This window comes from Cyprinodon tularosa, unplaced genomic scaffold (assembly GCF_016077235.1).
Source record: "Cyprinodon tularosa strain WSP-4 unplaced genomic scaffold, ASM1607723v1 ctg68, whole genome shotgun sequence".
NCBI lineage: Eukaryota > Metazoa > Chordata > Actinopteri > Cyprinodontiformes > Cyprinodontidae > Cyprinodon > Cyprinodon tularosa.
Genome location: NW_024039429.1, coordinates 1017365 through 1034924, shown reverse-complemented (window position 1 = coordinate 1034924; position 17560 = coordinate 1017365). Strand labels below are relative to the sequence as shown.

Genomic DNA, 17560 nt, shown 5'->3' with positions numbered 1-17560 from the left:
GGAGATGCCAAGCTGGCTCAATACAGGACCTAAATGTTTGGAATTACAGATACCATGAAAATGCAAGTCTGTCCAGACTTGGAAGTTTATCAGTGCAAGGTTGAAAGCAACATTTGAGATCCAAGTCCTGAAATGTCTGAAACATTTAAGTAGACATTGGAAGAGTCAGTACAGAAGTGATGGTGAGCAGGAGGTGCAAGAGTTTGCAAAATCGGTCAAATTTAAAGATGTACAGTAAAGATAACAGGAAATTCATCCTGAAACTTTTGGAAGTTTGCAGTACAGCAATAAGGAAGTATTTTTAAATGGTAACATCTATAAAACATTTTCCAAAAAACCCACCATCTCCCAACACTTTGCCAACATAGATTGCATTACCTTTCAGAAATGAACCCAATATTCTCTAAATTCACAGAATGTGAGACAAACGTTTAGGAGTCATTTTGTCATTTATTTATTTTTCTTCACATTATTGCTTTACAGTAAAATGCATTGGTTGGATATGTCCAGTATAGCAAGACAGTACATTCATATAAGTTATACAGATGTCCTCAGTTATGTTTTATAGCAACTAAATTTACATTAAATATATTTTTTTCCATCATTGACAAAAATCCCACATCACATTGAGCTCACAGTGCATTAGGTTGCAATCAAACATACCAGTCCTCTCATGTCAAACTTCCTTCATTAATGCATTTCCTCCAGTGGCTGGCCCCATTTTGTACATATGTCCATAGAATCTGTACTTATGCAAAGTAACAAATATGGCATCTAAGCTTCTCTCCTCCTTGCTCTTTTTGACCCTCCTTCCCCAAAAAGTGATTTTGAAACAAAGGTTTCGATCAGAAACACAGACAGGAAAAAAACTTAAATAAAAAGTGCAAATCCATTATTGTGCCCCGACCTGGTAATTTGTACATAACCAAACAGAGCACGACAAACCGACTGAAAATTGAGATGGACTCAGATAGCAACACCATGCAGTCTTCACAGAAAGCATAAAAAATTAAGCTCTACAAGTCTTGCGCAAAGAGGGTGAGGAGGAGTCTGTAGGTTATGTCACCACCTACATCCCAGAAACAAATCCACGTAAACCCCAGTAGAGTAGCAGTCCAAGGAAGGGGTCCAGCATTTTGTAAATTCCTTAGAGTCAGCTCTGTACAATGGAGTCCAAGGAGATGCCAAGATGACAAGTTTTTTTATCCTGCCCCTCTGCTCCTTCAGCTAGGGTTGGCGAGGTGGTAATGCCCTTTCACAGGAGTGGAAAAAGAAAATAATTGGGAGAAAAGCCTTTTTTTTTTCAAAGCTACTGCTCCAGACAAGTCTGTTATTTTTGCCCAGTTCTTCTGCTTTCACGCACACCTGTGAGCTCACGTATTAAATACTAGACAAACTGACGCCACATCTCCACAGGATGCCCAATCATTTTATGGCAACCTTATAGGGGCCTTTGCCACATAAATTCTTTACATTTAGTTTGCATATACAAGTGCCCTCCACCAACAATATGGCTGAGGAGGATAGTTCAACACTTAAACACTTCATACACACGCACACTTCAATACTCTCTGCACCTCCACTCCTGGATGCCTCGCAGGCATTTTTGCATCGTGTCAAAATGTCTGGATTACAGTGCTCTTAGCTGCCATGTTTGTAAAGTTGGCCGAGCAGTAGCCATAGAAACTGCCCGGAAGCCCTCAACCTTTTACTGTGCTGTGGAGGAGCTTTGTTTTTGTGTCCCAGCATGCACTGCAGACAGATACAGGTGTGCTCATGTTGTTAAAGAGGTTCCAGTCCGTTTTAAAAAGGTGATGCAAGCACAGAATGTGCACACACACACACACCATTCTTTCCCACAGACACATGGACATGTATACACTGAAAGTACAAACGCACAGAAGGAAGCACTAGTTGATTCAGAATGAGAGGACGGCTCTTAAAGTGCAATATCTACATACAACGCAAGAAAAAAAATAAATAAAACATGACCTTTATCTCCACACCCAGGAGCTTTTAAACAGTTTCTTGAAAACTAGTGGTACTGAATGCCTGCTCTTCCATGGTAAAGGGGCTGGAGTGACCCCTGCAGGCTAGATTGCATCACTGCAGCGACCATAACTGCAGCGACCATAACTGCAGCCATCTCCAGGTCATCTCGTAAGGACTGAAAGATTCATCTGGCAGATGGAGACTTAATGCGGATATGTTCAAAGGAATAAATTAAATGGCAGAAGCTGGGCTGTCAACTTTCAGCCTTTTTTACCTCATGTTCTAGGGGTTTAAATAAACAAAGATGTGCAATTAGCTTTCAAAGAAAGACTAGCAATGTCTGCTTTCTGCAACAAGCTCATTTCTATATTTTAAACTAGACAAAACCTCTTTTGAAAAAAAATAAATACAAAAAAAGTGTTTACAAATTTACATTGTGCAATGGTGCAGATGCATAACACCATCACAGCCACTAGATCTGGACTGTGATACAAGATGAATTAAAGTGTCCTGACAAAAGGGTCTGTAGGAAAAAGGGAAGCAGGCAAGGGTGGGGGTGGAGTAAAGCACTAACAGCATCAGCTCCCTGTTGCCTAAGGCCATGCCGGGGGGGCGGGGGTGTTCAGGTCCAAGCTAAAGGAGGGAGGATGACAACCTACCCTCTTCTCTTGGTTTACAAGAAAAAGATTTTTTACACATTAGTCATCTTTTTTTAGGAATGGCTTTACATTTAAATAAAGTTTGGGCTTTAGAAAGTGCTTGATATGGAACATTGTTCTGATTAGGGAAAATCTAAAGTGAGAGCAGTGAAATTAGAAGGGGCACTTCTGATTCTGAAGGTCCACAACATCTAAAGGCATGCTTGATGGGCAGAGAGTTGGCAGGCCTACAGAGACAGTTTGACAGCAATGCCTGAAATAACGAGCAACAAAGGACCACCGCTGTGCGACACCTGGACGATTTAGATACATGACAGGTCACAATTACAGAGCACTGCCTTATAAGAAAATTAGATTTATATTCAATATTAACAAAGACTGCAAGCAAAGGGGGAGAACAAAGAGTTGCCAGGTAAGTGCAGTTTGTCAGGGGGAATAAAAAAAAAAGAAAATGTGAAGGTCGCCAAGGTAATGGTGTTGAGGTTTTGGTACTCGTTGCATGCTGTTGTGCTCTACTTCTCAATGCACATTGGCAAGTTGACAAATGTGAAGACGTTGTACTCTATCATGATGGAGAAGCAGAGGAACACGGCATACAGGACAAGGACATAGACACCCAGCTTGAAATCCAGCTGCCACTTGTTTATGTGGATTCCCGACACCTGCACACACAGAAAGCTAAACCTCAAAAACACAGATCTGGTCAACTGCAAACAACGCAGGACTTATTAAAAACAAATAACGCTTTAACATTTTTGTATTACATTACATTGCAACCAGAAGTGTTGATCAAGACCAGCAGCATCCCTTTTACTTAAATTAAAAAAAGAAAATAAAAAAAAGATCAAGTGCAACAAACTTCAGAAGCGAAACTAATTAAATTCAATCCTAAAAGTAAAGCTGCAGTTGTTGTAGTGGGATAATATTAAACAAACGTTAGAGGGTAGGAATAGATTTGATCAATATTTAAAATAAATACAGTTTGTCTTTGGTTTTAAATTGAACTCATTAAAATGCTTATTTTGTTTATGCATACCGTAAGCGCTACAGAGCCCAGCAGAAGTACCACTGAATACACCAGCCCCCGACTGTTAATCATCACCTGAAACAATAAATAGGAGGGTAAGTAGCCTGTTTATAAAGTCTCTGTAAATCACATTTTTGGATAAAGTGGACAGAAACTATTTTGACCAGTTATATGCTGACCTCTGATCCATAGTTTACACACATAGTCTGCAATGCCCATGGAACCCCAAGCCCCACCAGGATGTCAAACACATTACTGCCGATTGTATTGGACACTGCCATATCACCCAAACCTAAAAAAATAAAAAAATACAGTAGGTTATTACAGCAAGTATAAAGTTTTTACATTCAGGTTTTAGATGTTTTTCTTCAGTCACAAGATGAAGATGGTATCCAAATTATTTTGTTTCTTAACCAGAATTTCTAAAAAAAAAAAAAAAAAAAAACTATAATAAAAATAAAAATCTCTATTAATGATTGTTTTATTAGACAGATTTCCAATGAAGTAATTTCTTTGTGACCAAATAAGATTCTAGCTACCAAAATCTTGTTTCTAGGACAAACCAACAAAATTTGTCAGTTAAACACTGTTAATATGTAGCTTATGGAAAAATCACAATATTGTGCTTTGCCAAATCTAATCAAGACATGTTTATAAAAATTAAATACGTTACTATAACTTTGTCAACTTGGAAAAGATAACACAAGTTGCAAGTTAAATTTTATTCGTCCAAGAGTTTTTTTTTATAATATATTTATCAACCCATATAAAGATGATCAACAGCAAATCATTTTAATTATAAAGTCCTTAGAACAAAATAAATCTAAATTTTAAACAAAGGCTGCAATAGTTGAATGAAAGAACATTTTAGTAGATCAAATGCACAGGAATCAAATGCCCAAATTAAATAAAGGGCCATCACTAAGCATTTGTGGTACATGGTCTCAATTGAACCAAAAGCCTGTTTAACACCCACCCCTGCATGATCACCTTTCCTTAAGATCCATTAGTAGCCATGCCTGCCCAATCAAACCTGAGAGCAGCTTCTAAAATTGAACTCCATCTTCCGAAAGGGGAAAGGAATACCTTGTCGAGCCACGATGAGGCTGGCTATGCAATCTGGAACACTTGTGCCTGCGGCCAGAAACGTGATCCCCATGATGACATCCGGGATTCCCAGGGTGTAACCAATTATGGTGACCTAAAGAGGCACAGGGATGGCTTGGTCAACTCCAAATTCACTCAAATTCAAAAATGTTTTGATTAAATCTTTAGTATTATGATCAGCATTTAATCATTTAAAAAAAAGAAAAAAAAAGTGTTTTATTTTGCTCATAGCCTAGTCTGACAATTGATATTTTGCACATAAATCAATAACCATAAACTTTATCTCAAGAGTTCCTTCCATCCTCAAATACAAATGTTTTTCATAGCTGAACTTTATACCGTTGCTTTTAAAATTTGGAGGAAAAAAAAAAGTTGGTTGAAGAAAAAGGAATCAAGACTTAATTATTTGTTCTAGGACTGCAAATGACGATTATTTTGCTAATCGATTGATCCGTCATATTTTTCCAATTAATAATCAGATAACTTTTTATGAAATGAAACTTAAACTCTTCCACTTGAGTTCTGGATAGAGCTTAAATGCAAAAGTTTTACATATATATATTTTTTTTTTTTACAATTTTCACGTTACTGCTCTAAGTGGGTCGCTCTGTCAGCTAAAGGCATATTCTAGTCCCTATACTCCAGTTAACAATTAATCTATTACTGAATTAGTTGACAATTAATTGATTAATCCCAATTAATCTAATAGTTTCAGCCCTAAATTGTTCACTTAAAAGGGCAAACATTACACAAGTTCTCAAACACATGACTTTTGATTAGCATTTGGAAGGAAGTACACCTGGTTAGAGATACATAATTTGTTGGTTTTGCTCTCCACTGCTGTAGTGTGAACACCATGCTACTGTAGCTTTTATTTAAAAAAAAAAAATGAATAAATAAAAGGAATTCAACGCCTTAAGAAAACTGGAGTACCTTGAAAGGTTTAAAACAAGTCTTAATGGTATTTGTATTTAGCCACTTTATTTTCTGAAAATTGAACACATGTTTAAAGAAGTCTCAAATCAGGATTTAACTCAAGTTCAATAGAGAAAATGTAGAAAAACAAGGATTGATTTTGAACACAGAAAAAAGAAGATGTTTAGTTTAAAAACAAGAAAAGCCTTCTGGGGAAAAAATTAATTTATATCAGAAACAAGACACCTTCAAGAGTAGGAAGTGTCATGGTCTGAGGAAGCTCATCAACGCTATACCTGGGCTTCCCACTATCACAACCTCCAAGACACCAGTAACGTCACCGAGACTGATGTCAGACTGGTAGATTACTACAAGATATTTGTCATGCTCTGTCAGCATAAAATTACATCAGGGACAAACAATCAGGGTTAGGCTGTCCCAATATCTTCCCTCAGCTAGAAAATACATCTTGTTTAACAAAAGAGCTTTTATCGTTTAAATTCTATTAAACATTTGGTAACCAAGATTTAATGCCAGGCTAAAGATGTAGCCTAAATTTTTTAAATCAGGCAGACAAGTTCAAGACCGGTTTTAACCTATTTTTTGAGCAGTAGTTTTGAATATTCACTTAACAGAGGGACAACGGTTTTAATTAATTTTATGCAATAGCAAAATCTCAGCAACTTAAACTCACCATCCAGACCATCAGGTAGGAGAAGACTGCAATCCAGACAGTGGAAAGGATGAACGAGAGCATGAAGAATTTCTCCCAGCGAGGCTTGGCACAGTTGGGGACAGTAAAGAAAAGTAGCAATAGGAGCGGCCATGAGATCAGCCACTTGATCTTGCTGCCCACAGCTCCTGCAAGAGACAACATGGACAATAAGAAAGAGCTGAACTACATTAAAACCACAAATTCATTTGAAATTAAATTTACATTTTGACCAACTCCCATTAATTAAGGGAAACAATGTCGTAGTTTGTTCGTCTCCTTGACATTGTTCAAGGTCAAATTCAAAACCTCTTTTCCGTCCGAATTGTTCTTCCTTAACCCTTTCATGCATGAATTACGATAGTATATGTTATGATTTTTTTACCAAGTGTTTTTATTACTCTTTATGAATGAAAAAAAAATTTTCATAAATTTTTTTTAAAAATATACTTTCTTTAGGGAGTTGGTAACATGTCCACTTGGGTGGACAATGCGCATTTGTGCAACTGATATAACCTTGTTTTGTTTTGTTTTAAAGAAAACTATTGTTACTTGATGGCCCCATATTTTTTTTACCTGCAAGGATCGCCTAGAATGGAAGGAATGAGCAGATATTCCTCTCCCTCACAACCCATGTGCTCCTCTGTCAGCCATTTTGTTTTTTTTTTTTTGAGAAAAAAAAGTCACTTGCAAAGGCTGAGGAGTAGGTGGCAGTTTGACAAGTGGCAGGATGATACATTAGCGTCCACTGTAGTAACATATGTGCAAATGTGACATTAAAACATGTTCATTTAAGAGAAAACAACCATTTAATAACTGTCCACTGTAGTGACCACTGTGCATGAAAGGGTCAAATTTTTGATATTTAAGAATTTCTTAAGACATTGCCAATAACACTGCAAAACCCTTAAAATATACATTGTTTCTTCCGTGTTAAATCGCATAATGTTCAGTGATTCTGCTTAGAGGAAGGTTTATACATCAAGTCAGTTATTTCCAAATCATATGCTCAAATCTAATTTCTAAAGTTACCGTTATTTTTACTAAACTGAAACATGCATTTATGATAGACTAGACTAAATTTAAATATTTCTGGCTCAGTTTGATGTTAAATTAGAACCGAATTGCATCAGTCTGAGAATTAATGGCCACTTTGTTTAGTAGCTGTTATACTAAATTTATAGCATTTAATAACACCTAAAGCAAAAATTAAAGCTATGCAGCCCAGGGCTTCTTGGGGAAAAAAAAAAAAAAAGTTTTGTAATCATGAGAGAATGCAATTACTGAATTTCCTTTTGGGATTAACAAAGTGTTGAATTGAATGACCGTTTTGAAAAGCACATTACTCGTTAGTTTAACATATACAAAGATCTCTCTCGATACACCATATTGGAGTGTAAAGCCAAAAATCACATACTTGGAATATGAAATGGTGAAATTGTGTCATTTTCTTCTGTCTCTTTGGGTTTGTCCTCTGGCACGTTGCCATTCTCAATTTCAACCTTTCCGTCCATCACTTGCGTCTCCACACCATTGGCGGCTTGCACCAACTTCTGGCGCTTTCAGAAAATAGAAACTTAGTTAAAGAGCACACAAGCACAGTTCATGCTTTACATTTAGTCAGCTGTATAGACAAAAAAGAAATTGTGATGAACATGTAGAATAAAATTATCTCTCTTCTGGAAATCAGTCTTTAGCATAACTGCAACAACTAAGGTCTGCTGTACCTCTGTGATGATGAGCCGACTGGCCATGCGGAGGCGGGTTTTGGGACCGAAGTGGCTGGTGACCATGACACGGAGCCCAGCCTCAGGAAACCTAAACTTTGATGGGCTGGCATTCATCATCTCATCCACCATTACCACTGAGCCACGGCTGTAAGCTTTGCTTGGCTTGACTGAAGAAATGAAGGCAGACATTCAATTTTATAGGGTAAAGGAAATAAAAAAGAAAACCCATAGACTAAAGTTATTAAACCTAAATACTACAACATTACAAGCCTTAAGACAAACGTTAACATAGTCTGGAGACAATTTTAAATCCATCTATAAGAGCAGTGTTTCAATACCACAGGCTAAAATAAAACTTAGCACTAGAAAGTTGCTGGCATTTATACTCAAAATGTTACCTTTAAATGGCGGCAGATCTAAAAACATGTGAAAAGCTTAGTAAATTTGGAAATAAAGGATTCAGTCTGTTTAAAGCATTTGTTAATCTGCCATAAACGACACCTGGGTTTAATATTCCGTTTCAGCGAGGTACGAATTTGCTTGACTGTCTAATAGTATCTTAAAAGCAAAGTTTACCTTCAGGGACATAACTTATAAAATAAACTTTTATCTCCCTTTGAGAAACCTGGTGTAGTTTATCAACTTATTAACAACAGCATTGTCCTTCATGCCATTTTGTTCTTTGCAATTACTCTACATTTAGATATTTAGTCTTTAGAAACTACTCATTTACATTAGCAGATTGACTTCTATAAGGAAACCAAACATTTAAAATCCAGTTTAAAAGCCTTTGCCTGTTCTCCACTCCCATCACTTGGAGGGTTGAGTTAAAAATGTATTTTCGTACAGAAAGACATCCAATATCTACAAACCTGAAATACACCTATAAATTGAGTGCCATAGATAGTCTGCAAGGGTGGCAAGTGAAGGAGTTTGTTGTTTTTTGGAGTTATTTTGCCCATTACAGAATTTGAATTTGGCTTTATAGAGTTGGATCCTAAGCAGCCTTAATTCTGCAACATCTAAATAGAATTTATGCCAAGGCTTCAACTATCCAACTGGGCCATTTAGAAGCAAAATTGCTGTAGTTCTTTGATTATTGTGCAACTAAATAGCAAATGTGACCAAGTTTAAGGTCGCACAGTGATTAGTGGATTTTTACCATTTTTAAATCATTGCTAGTAATCCATGTCCTTAACTAATCTCCAAAACAGATCCTCCTTTAAAGCAGTAAGTTTGGAGCAAGCTGGAACAAAACCTCTAAACCTTGTCTGCAGAATGTCACTCAAGTCTCAGGGATGATGAGGCTGCCAGTTTTAGAGGCCTTTTTTCTTAACTACATAGAATTACTTATGTATGCTGGTGTGATCCGTTTGTTTGCTGACTCATGAACCAGTGGTCTTGTAAATTAAGCAAATGAGGCTTGTTTCAGCTGTTCTTGTTTTTGTTACCCCATGGATGGGTCATCTGTATGTGACAATTTACCAAGGTCAATGATATCATGGAAGGTTCCATGGTTTTTAACCAACTTTCTGTATATAACAGTGGCTCTCCATTTGATTCAATAGAATACCAAAGCTATGCAACCCTTTAAAAAATGTACATCCTAATAATTCTTAAACTTTTAGTGAAAGCATTGCGTTTTGCGTTGAGATCTTTAAGCCTTCACTGATTTTGAATAATTGCAATTAAAGTAGTTTCCTAATTCTTAAAAGGTAACTTCATTTAATTGTCTAGAAAAGCTTAAAATAATGACACTTGTAACCTTAAAATGCAGATTAACACTAAACATTGAAATTTTCACCTCAGTTTTAGATAATGTTTTGAAAACTGAAACTGTATTTACAGTTATTTATTTGCAGGAATAGGCTATGAGTTTACATGCACTTGGAATAAAAATGTCTGCACTATATTAGTTTAGCCCAGCCTTAATTTAACTTTTTATGCAAGCACCAATGCACATAAATTAACAGAGTAAACAGTTCCTTTTGCGAAATTCATTACCACATCCGGACAGTATAGGGCTACACTCCATAGACTGGCAGGAGAAAAGCAGCATGCTAGCAGAAAAACTGGCACAGTGCAGCACATCACTGAAAGAGGAAGAGGGTTTAGTAAGGCTAAACAGACAGGCATGTTAGCAAAAAGGTAGTTAGAGCTGAAAGAGTTCCTTCTAAAACAAGTATGAGTTTTTTTTATCCTTAGGATTAGTAGAAGAGGATAGTCAGGACTGTGGCTTAGAAGTGTTATAGAATCATCCATCAGTATTAGCACAAAAACTATTTTTGTTTTAGTTTCAAGCACTTACAGCATACAGAAACCAAGTATAAATATTATACTTTAGAATAAACAAAATGAACTAGATGTACAGCCATTTATTTTCCATTATAGAAACGGCTGCAAGGAATTTATATTTAGAGAGACAGGCTGGGGGAAGGTCTTTGGTAATTGTTTTTTGTAGTTCAAACTCAACTTTGGGTCTTTAGGATATGTAGGATCTGTAGAAATAGCTGCCCTTCTAATCCTAGACCTGAACAAGTTCAGAATGGAAGACAGATCAACAGATCTTGTGTACAACCAACGGTTTATTGCAGTTTTGCCCCATCCTCTAATGGATAAGCCAACCACCACAGTGATGGATTAACAAAAAGGACAATATGACCAACAGCCTTTGTGAAAGCTGACATGGGATGTAGAGTGTATGCTGGAACTTCTTCTGAACAGTGCCTATGTGTTAGAACCATCTCAGGTCCTAAAAAAAAAAATGGTAGTTCCTGGGAACCAGAAGTGATCTACAGTAGACTGTCATTAAGGGTGGTGAGTGGATAAAGTCAGTTTTCCAGAAGTACATTGACATCTCAACATCTTGCCAGGTAAAATTCAGGTGGTTCCAACTGCAAGAGATAAGCCAATAATAATCCCATCTCAGAAAAATGACATCTGTAAACTTCAGAAGTTTTACAGACTGGTCTCCTAAGGGCAGCCATTTGTGTACAGTGAGAAAGGGTAGTGGGGGAAGAAAAGAAAAAAAACACCCCTGGGCGAGAGTGGTGTTGATGGTTGTGCAGGGGAAGACTTCCAAACTTACCACCTGCTACCAGTCAGGGAAAAATATGAAAAAAATGCCAGCATTGTGACCAGGGTGAATGCTGATGGTGCTGAGGACCAAGCTTAAGTCCACAAACAGTCCACGCACATCTCTCTTTGGTCAGCCCAAAGTGACTGCTGCACCACCTACAGTTTGCATCAAATGCCAGCCGCTTAAAGAATTTGGAATCATAAATGGCAAGGAAACAAGTCTGGCATTTTTAGGTTCCTTGGACCAGGACAACTGTAGAGCTAGTTTAAGATCGAGTGATGCTATACAGGCTAAATATTTATTCACTGTAGGCCTACAGAGCCTTGATTTACAGGTGGATCCATGTTCCTACCCTCATCTATGTTCATGAGTTGTGGATCGTGATCAAAGGAACGAGATCACAGATACCAGCAGCTGAGATAAGTATACATTTTTTTCTCCTTCTGCACAGAATGCCTATGCTCTCCCTTAGAGATGGGGTCGGAGTTAGAGCTGCCGTTTCTCCATGTTGAGAGGAGCCATGTGAGGTGGCTCGGGGATCTGGTCAGGATGCTTTCTGGACACCTCCCTGGTGAGGCATTCAGGACATGTCGCACCTGGAGGAGACCAAGAACACGCTGGAAGGATTGTTACTTAACTGTCTTGGAAATCGCTAGTGACTAATTTGACAGATCTGAGCTGTAAAAGCCCAAGGGAAATTAATAAGATTCTCTGAGACTTTCAAAGGCTGCACAAATGTTGTATTGAGGCAGCCATCTATAGTGTCATCTTGGAATTATCGATTAAATAACTTTTTTTTTAAGGTGCAACATTGAAATGAGACTTTGTTGCATAGAATAAAATCGGTTCAAAGAGATGCATTTCAATTGGTTTTACAATGATTTAAGCAAGTGTATGCCCAGTTACTATGGCTAGAGACACCAAGTTCTTTCATGTTGAACACAAGGTAATTGCTTTTAAATTTCACAAGAACTGAAGTTCAACAAGGCTTACCTGAAATATTGTAGAAGCCTCTCAACTACATACAGGTGCCTGTGAAGGGCTTATTGTAATTCTTTTGTTTTAAAAAAAAAAGCAAAATTGTCGTATTGAAATCTTTAAGGTCAAATCATTAGCACAAAGCACTGGTCATGCCAGTATGTTAGTTTAGCAGGAAAAAAGCAAAGCCACAGACCCCTCAAGAGAAGAAGAAAATTCCATCATGTCTTCATTTTTGCTAGATAAACTAAGCCAATCAGTTGCGCCCCAGCCTGTCTGATTAACCTTACCTGCTGAGAGTAAAGGTGATGATGGGTCATCATCCCAAATATAGTCAAAACAAGCATTACCATCCTCCATCTCACTACTAGTCGCAGCGTTACCATTGGCCACATTTTTTTTGGACTTCCCCATGAAAAACCGTTGCATGCTGGAGTTGAATCTAGGGGGGAAAACAAGAAAGCAGAATAACCCTTTACAAAGGTCCCCCCAGTTAAAGCAATTAAGAGTCTTAAAATGTCTATTTGGGCTCCATATGTGCAATTACAAATAGAGCAGTTTTCAACAAGACGGCATTAGCAATATGAAATAGAAAAAAGGCAGAGATGTGTTACTCTGTATTGGAGCAGAAAAGAGAAAGCCAATAAGGACTGTCCCAGAAGGTAATTGCAAGGCTCTTATCCACATTTTTACAGACTATTTCAGTGTCATTACATAAATGGAACAAAGGCTGAGAAACTATAACTGCCTTTGAACATAAACTATGCAGAGGTAGTATCTGGAGTGATAAAAGAGCCAGTCTATTCCTTCTGCAACTTCAAAGAACATTACAACTAAAAACATCTGACTAGATTAAAGAACAAAGAGACAAAATTCTGTGTAGGCATTTTTTTTGTTTTATGCACTCAAAAAGGAAAACTGATTAAAAAATGTAATCCACAGACATTTGATATCTCAATTTGTTAAGATCACCTCTGAAAAATACTTTTGATTGAGAGTGAAGCAAAACAATTAAACACTGTATATTTACCTGAAATTTATATCTAAATGTAAAATGGGAATGTCAAGTTTGAGTTCTTAAGGGCAGATATCCTGCAACTTTTAAATATGTCCCTGATCCAAACACCCTGAATCAAATGGCTTAATTACCACCTCATTTAAAAATTTCTCCAGAGTCCTGCAACAGACTTGATTCAAGTTTGTGACAATAGACATCCATCTAAAACTAATCTACTGTCTTGTAAGAAGAATCCTAAATAAGAAATGATGGTGTTTAAACTAGGGGGGGATTCCAGTTCCTGAACGCTGTGATCCTGCAACTTTTAGATACTGTATCTCCTTAGTCCAGCTCACCTGAATCAAGTAATTGGATGATTAAGAGGAGTAATTCATCTGTTTGATTCAGGTGTGTTGGGCCTAGGATGCATTGAAAGATTACAGGATACCAGCAAGAACTTGTATCGTCCACCCCTTTAAAGTTATGGCAAAGATTTCCTTTTTTATAGTTGTACAGGATGGATTTCAAAACTGAAAGGTACAAAGAAGAGGATTAAATAGATTGTAAATTCTTTAATAAATTGGGCTTTTGTTAGACTGCATCATTGGGTCCCCAAGTGCTTGTATGGTGGTGTTTTTTTCCCCCTCTTGATTACCCTATGTCGTAGGGGTTGGTCGTTTTTTTTTCTCTTGATTACCTATTTTATGAAATTTGGGTCAAGTGAGTTCGAGAAAAAAAAGCAGTGAAATCACCATTAAACCACGCGGAGCTATAGATGAAATGGTTGTACAAATATTATGGGAAATTTCCCATTTTCCAGACTTCCTCCCTCCCACATCCAATTAATCTTGACAGATTATTTAAGCTCAACCTTTTGTGGTGCACGGTGCATGTGGAGGGTGTCAAAGACTGCTAGACAGCTGTCAAGTCCAACAGTTTATGGCAGGGTTCCTCAATTCTGTTCCAAGATCCAAGGTCTGTGCTTCCACACCTGAATGCAGTCAGGTTAACCAGAAAATTTGCCTATTACTGTACGACTTCTACCTTTAGGCCATGACCTAACATTTCTGGATTACCACAGACTGGACTTGCAGTATGAAACAACTTAATGTGCATAGTGATCACTGTATCACTGAACCTGGATTGATTGTAGGGGCTAGAGAGGATGTTGCCATAAGTTGGCCTATTTTTTTTCAAGAGAACACAAAGTACATATTCAAAACCGACTGCTGTCCTTACACCTAAAATATAGCACCAACTTATTGCTATAGCAAGGGCTGCAATCTGTGCTCTACCACTACAAGCCTTTTATCATGGGCCATACAATAAACTTTGCATTAAAAGTTCTGTTCACATATCATTATGACTAGTGAGAGCGTCAGCATCGGACTCAAAAGTTCAGAAATATGATACTGAAGACAAAAACACAGGAAAGGTGAGCCATCCCTCACCGTCTTGATCTGCTAATCAAACAAGAAACCAGAGTAAATGAAGGTAAGAGGAGAACAAATGCCAGAGGCTGCAGAAACACCCACCCAATTTGAAGTAATTCTCACCTATTTTGCATACCCAAATGGAAAAGCAAATGACTGAGGAACCGTAAGCCCACATTACATGCGATACATCATTTCATAGCCAACACCTTCTAGTTTCTGAAAATATAAGTAAAAATAGAGCAAGTTAAACACAGCCTAAGCAGCATTAGTTCAAACAGGATCTAGCTTTCATCTCCACATATCTGAAGAGGGAGGGGTGGAGCATTATCTCAAATCAGAGCCCCAGACGGACTGTAACAAACCACTGTGCTCCATTTGGATTTGAAAGGCCCAAAATGCGCAGCAGATATTTCAGGTTAACAGAGACATGACAGCATGTCCTACTGTAAGCATTTATTCCTCCAAATGAGAAAGGAGAGGAATGATCTGGTTAAGCCTGGTGCTTTTAGCCACTGCAGAGGGAAAAAGATTAAACTCTTATGGCAGAGAGCGAGCAGGCTGCTGCTGCTGAGTAACACAGATTACCAGCTGGACAGAGACAGCAGAAAAGGACAGCATAGTTCACATTATTCAGTCTGGACTGTAAAAGACAAATGGGGCTTAATGGAGTGCACCAACGGTCATCAATGAATGGCTCGACATATGGGAAAAATAGGAAATAAAAATGACGTACAAAGTCATTTTAAGTCTGACCTCTGGCTGCTTTGTTTGTAAACCAGTTTTGGCTCTAATACAGAGTTCAATGATTTTTAGTGAACTTACAAAAATAAAAAAAAAAAAAAAAAAAAACACTCCATCTGTGCAGAAGGCAGAAATGGGACAGGCTCTCACAGCTCAGAAAATAACTGCTCCTCTTGTGAAAGCAGTCATTTATACTCATCAGCTCACAGGTGTTTGTGAGTGAAGAGTCAAATAGACTTTAAAAGATTAATATGCCTAATCTAGCAAGAACCTTAAATGAAAATGGGTAGAACTCACTTCATGACCAGGATGTAGCCAGCATACATAATCACCAGGATTAAACTCTCCCACCTGAAGGAGGAAAAAGAAAATGCATTTCAATAAAGCAAAGTTTACTGGGCGGGGAGCAACAAATTAGGACATATCATTGGTGTTCTACAAATTACACGACTAGAATCTTTCTAGTCATAACCCAAAAGAAGCTTTTTAAGGTATTAAAGGGGGTTAACACTAAAAACTAAAAAAAAATGCATTTCTAATGTTTATGGTTAATGATAAAGAGCTAAATAACCAATAGAATTTTTGTTAAATTGTTTGGGGACAATGAGTGACATTTTCTAACACATTCTGGATGGGATATTTAATAAAGGCAGTTTTTAAAATGGAGAATTGAATTTTGGGTAGTGTGTAAAAAGCATAAATATTAAATTTTACTCAAACGCTAAAGCAACTGAATCACATCAGAACTGTAAAGATTTTAAGGTGATCCGACTTATTGCAGCAGTTCGTTTTGACATGAAACAGTCACTGGCCTCAAGGCAGAGCACCGTAAAAAGCTTTGACTTTTATCTCTTGAATAAGATGCACTAAAAGCACCCATTTTTTCTTTATCTGCAGTAAGTGGCAGACGTCCACCTGTTTCTGAATGGCTGAGCTTACTGAAAGGGTAGCACAGTTTCTGCACTCTTAAGAGATTCAGCTATTCATGTGTATGACTTGAAATATTATCAGTCATGATTAAGTTGCTTAATGCAAGGTTAAAGTTCTGTGTAATATGCACTGAAAAACGCAAATTATATCCAAGTAAAGTTCAAACATCCAATCCATGACATTACTTATTGTAAAGCAAAACATACACTGATAAAATGGTCTATGAAATAGGCTGGTGATCTGTTAAATTGTCAGCAGGGGTGTTTATGTTTATATCTGCATTAGATTCTGCATTATCCATCGTCTTTTCTCCAAATTCATGTGCACATTTTATGATTTGTGGATTTTGGCCTCTTTTTGTGGTACATAACTTCACTTATTTGAGCTTGTTTGAGCTTTTTTTCCAATGGTCTGAAAAGCAGTTTACATTTTCGAATATAACCTACATTGGTTCAACTACTTACCAAACAATCTTCTCATCATAGATGAACTGGGGGAAAAAAGTTAGATTCTCGTTACCATCTGCAGTCCCATCAGAATAAGAGTAAATTTATATATTGACTGAAAATGTTAACTTACTGCAATCAAAGCTATGACAGACAGGGTGTAGTAGAAGGAGTCCCTGAAAACAGCCCACCAGGTCAGCAACACCACCTGAGAATTTACAGGTCAAAAGAAAGAAAAGTTTTATTCATTGTTAAACATTAGGGTGTTACAGTGGCTTCAGGACAAAATAGTGAACGTGCCTTTTTTAGTTTTTACATAATTAATGATGCAGGAGCAGAAAAGTAAAAAATTTATATAAAAAAATTTATACTAAAGTTCCCCTTCCTCTCAGTTTCTGTACAGCAGGTTCAAGCCATGTATTTGCTTACAACTTAAGCAAAAGTGGAAATAAGTGGGGGGAATAAAAGGAAATCCATTTCTGCATTTTTGTTTTAAAAACTGTTGAAAGGTTAAAACTTAATAAATTTTGCTTGTAAAGTAAAATTGATGCTGAATTGTTTATTTTTACACTTTTGTTATAAGTCAATTTAGGGATTTGGAAAAATGAAAGCATTATAGTAATTTAAACAATGACTAGAAAACAGTATTCCTAAAAGGGAGAGAGCACGAACTACAATGACTCGTCCCACATCAGTAATAAATTCACAAAAACTCATTTTAAAAAGTGAAAGAAATATTAAACATGAATTTGAACTGACAGTAATATTAAGGCAACTTTAACAGACTTTGCTTTCTAAAGCTAAATCAGTG

General features: G+C 37.2%; 1 protein-coding gene across 4 annotated transcripts in view; it reads right to left on the bottom strand.

Moving 5' to 3' along the window:
- Positions 1–430: 430 nt before the first annotated feature.
- slc24a4b (solute carrier family 24 member 4b) overlaps positions 431–17560 on the bottom strand; it is a 40650-nt gene continuing 23520 nt past the window's right edge. For 2 of the 4 annotated variants that reach the window (XM_038267624.1, XM_038267627.1), the window contains 11 exons: positions 16883–16957; positions 16768–16793; positions 15671–15724; positions 12490–12641; positions 8140–8309; positions 7830–7971; positions 6395–6561; positions 4765–4879; positions 3858–3970; positions 3688–3753; positions 431–3313 (listed from right to left, as the gene is read on the bottom strand). In XM_038267624.1, coding sequence (XP_038123552.1) covers positions 3164–3313; positions 3688–3753; positions 3858–3970; positions 4765–4879; positions 6395–6561; positions 7830–7971; positions 8140–8309; positions 12490–12641; positions 15671–15724; positions 16768–16793; positions 16883–16957 — 1230 coding nt within the window. In that variant the 3' untranslated portion in view covers positions 431–3163. The remainder of the gene's footprint in view (positions 3314–3687; positions 3754–3857; positions 3971–4764; positions 4880–6394; positions 6562–7829; positions 7972–8139; positions 8310–12489; positions 12642–15670; positions 15725–16767; positions 16794–16882; positions 16958–17560) is intronic. The other 2 variants (XM_038267625.1, XM_038267626.1) reach the window with 2 other exon arrangements.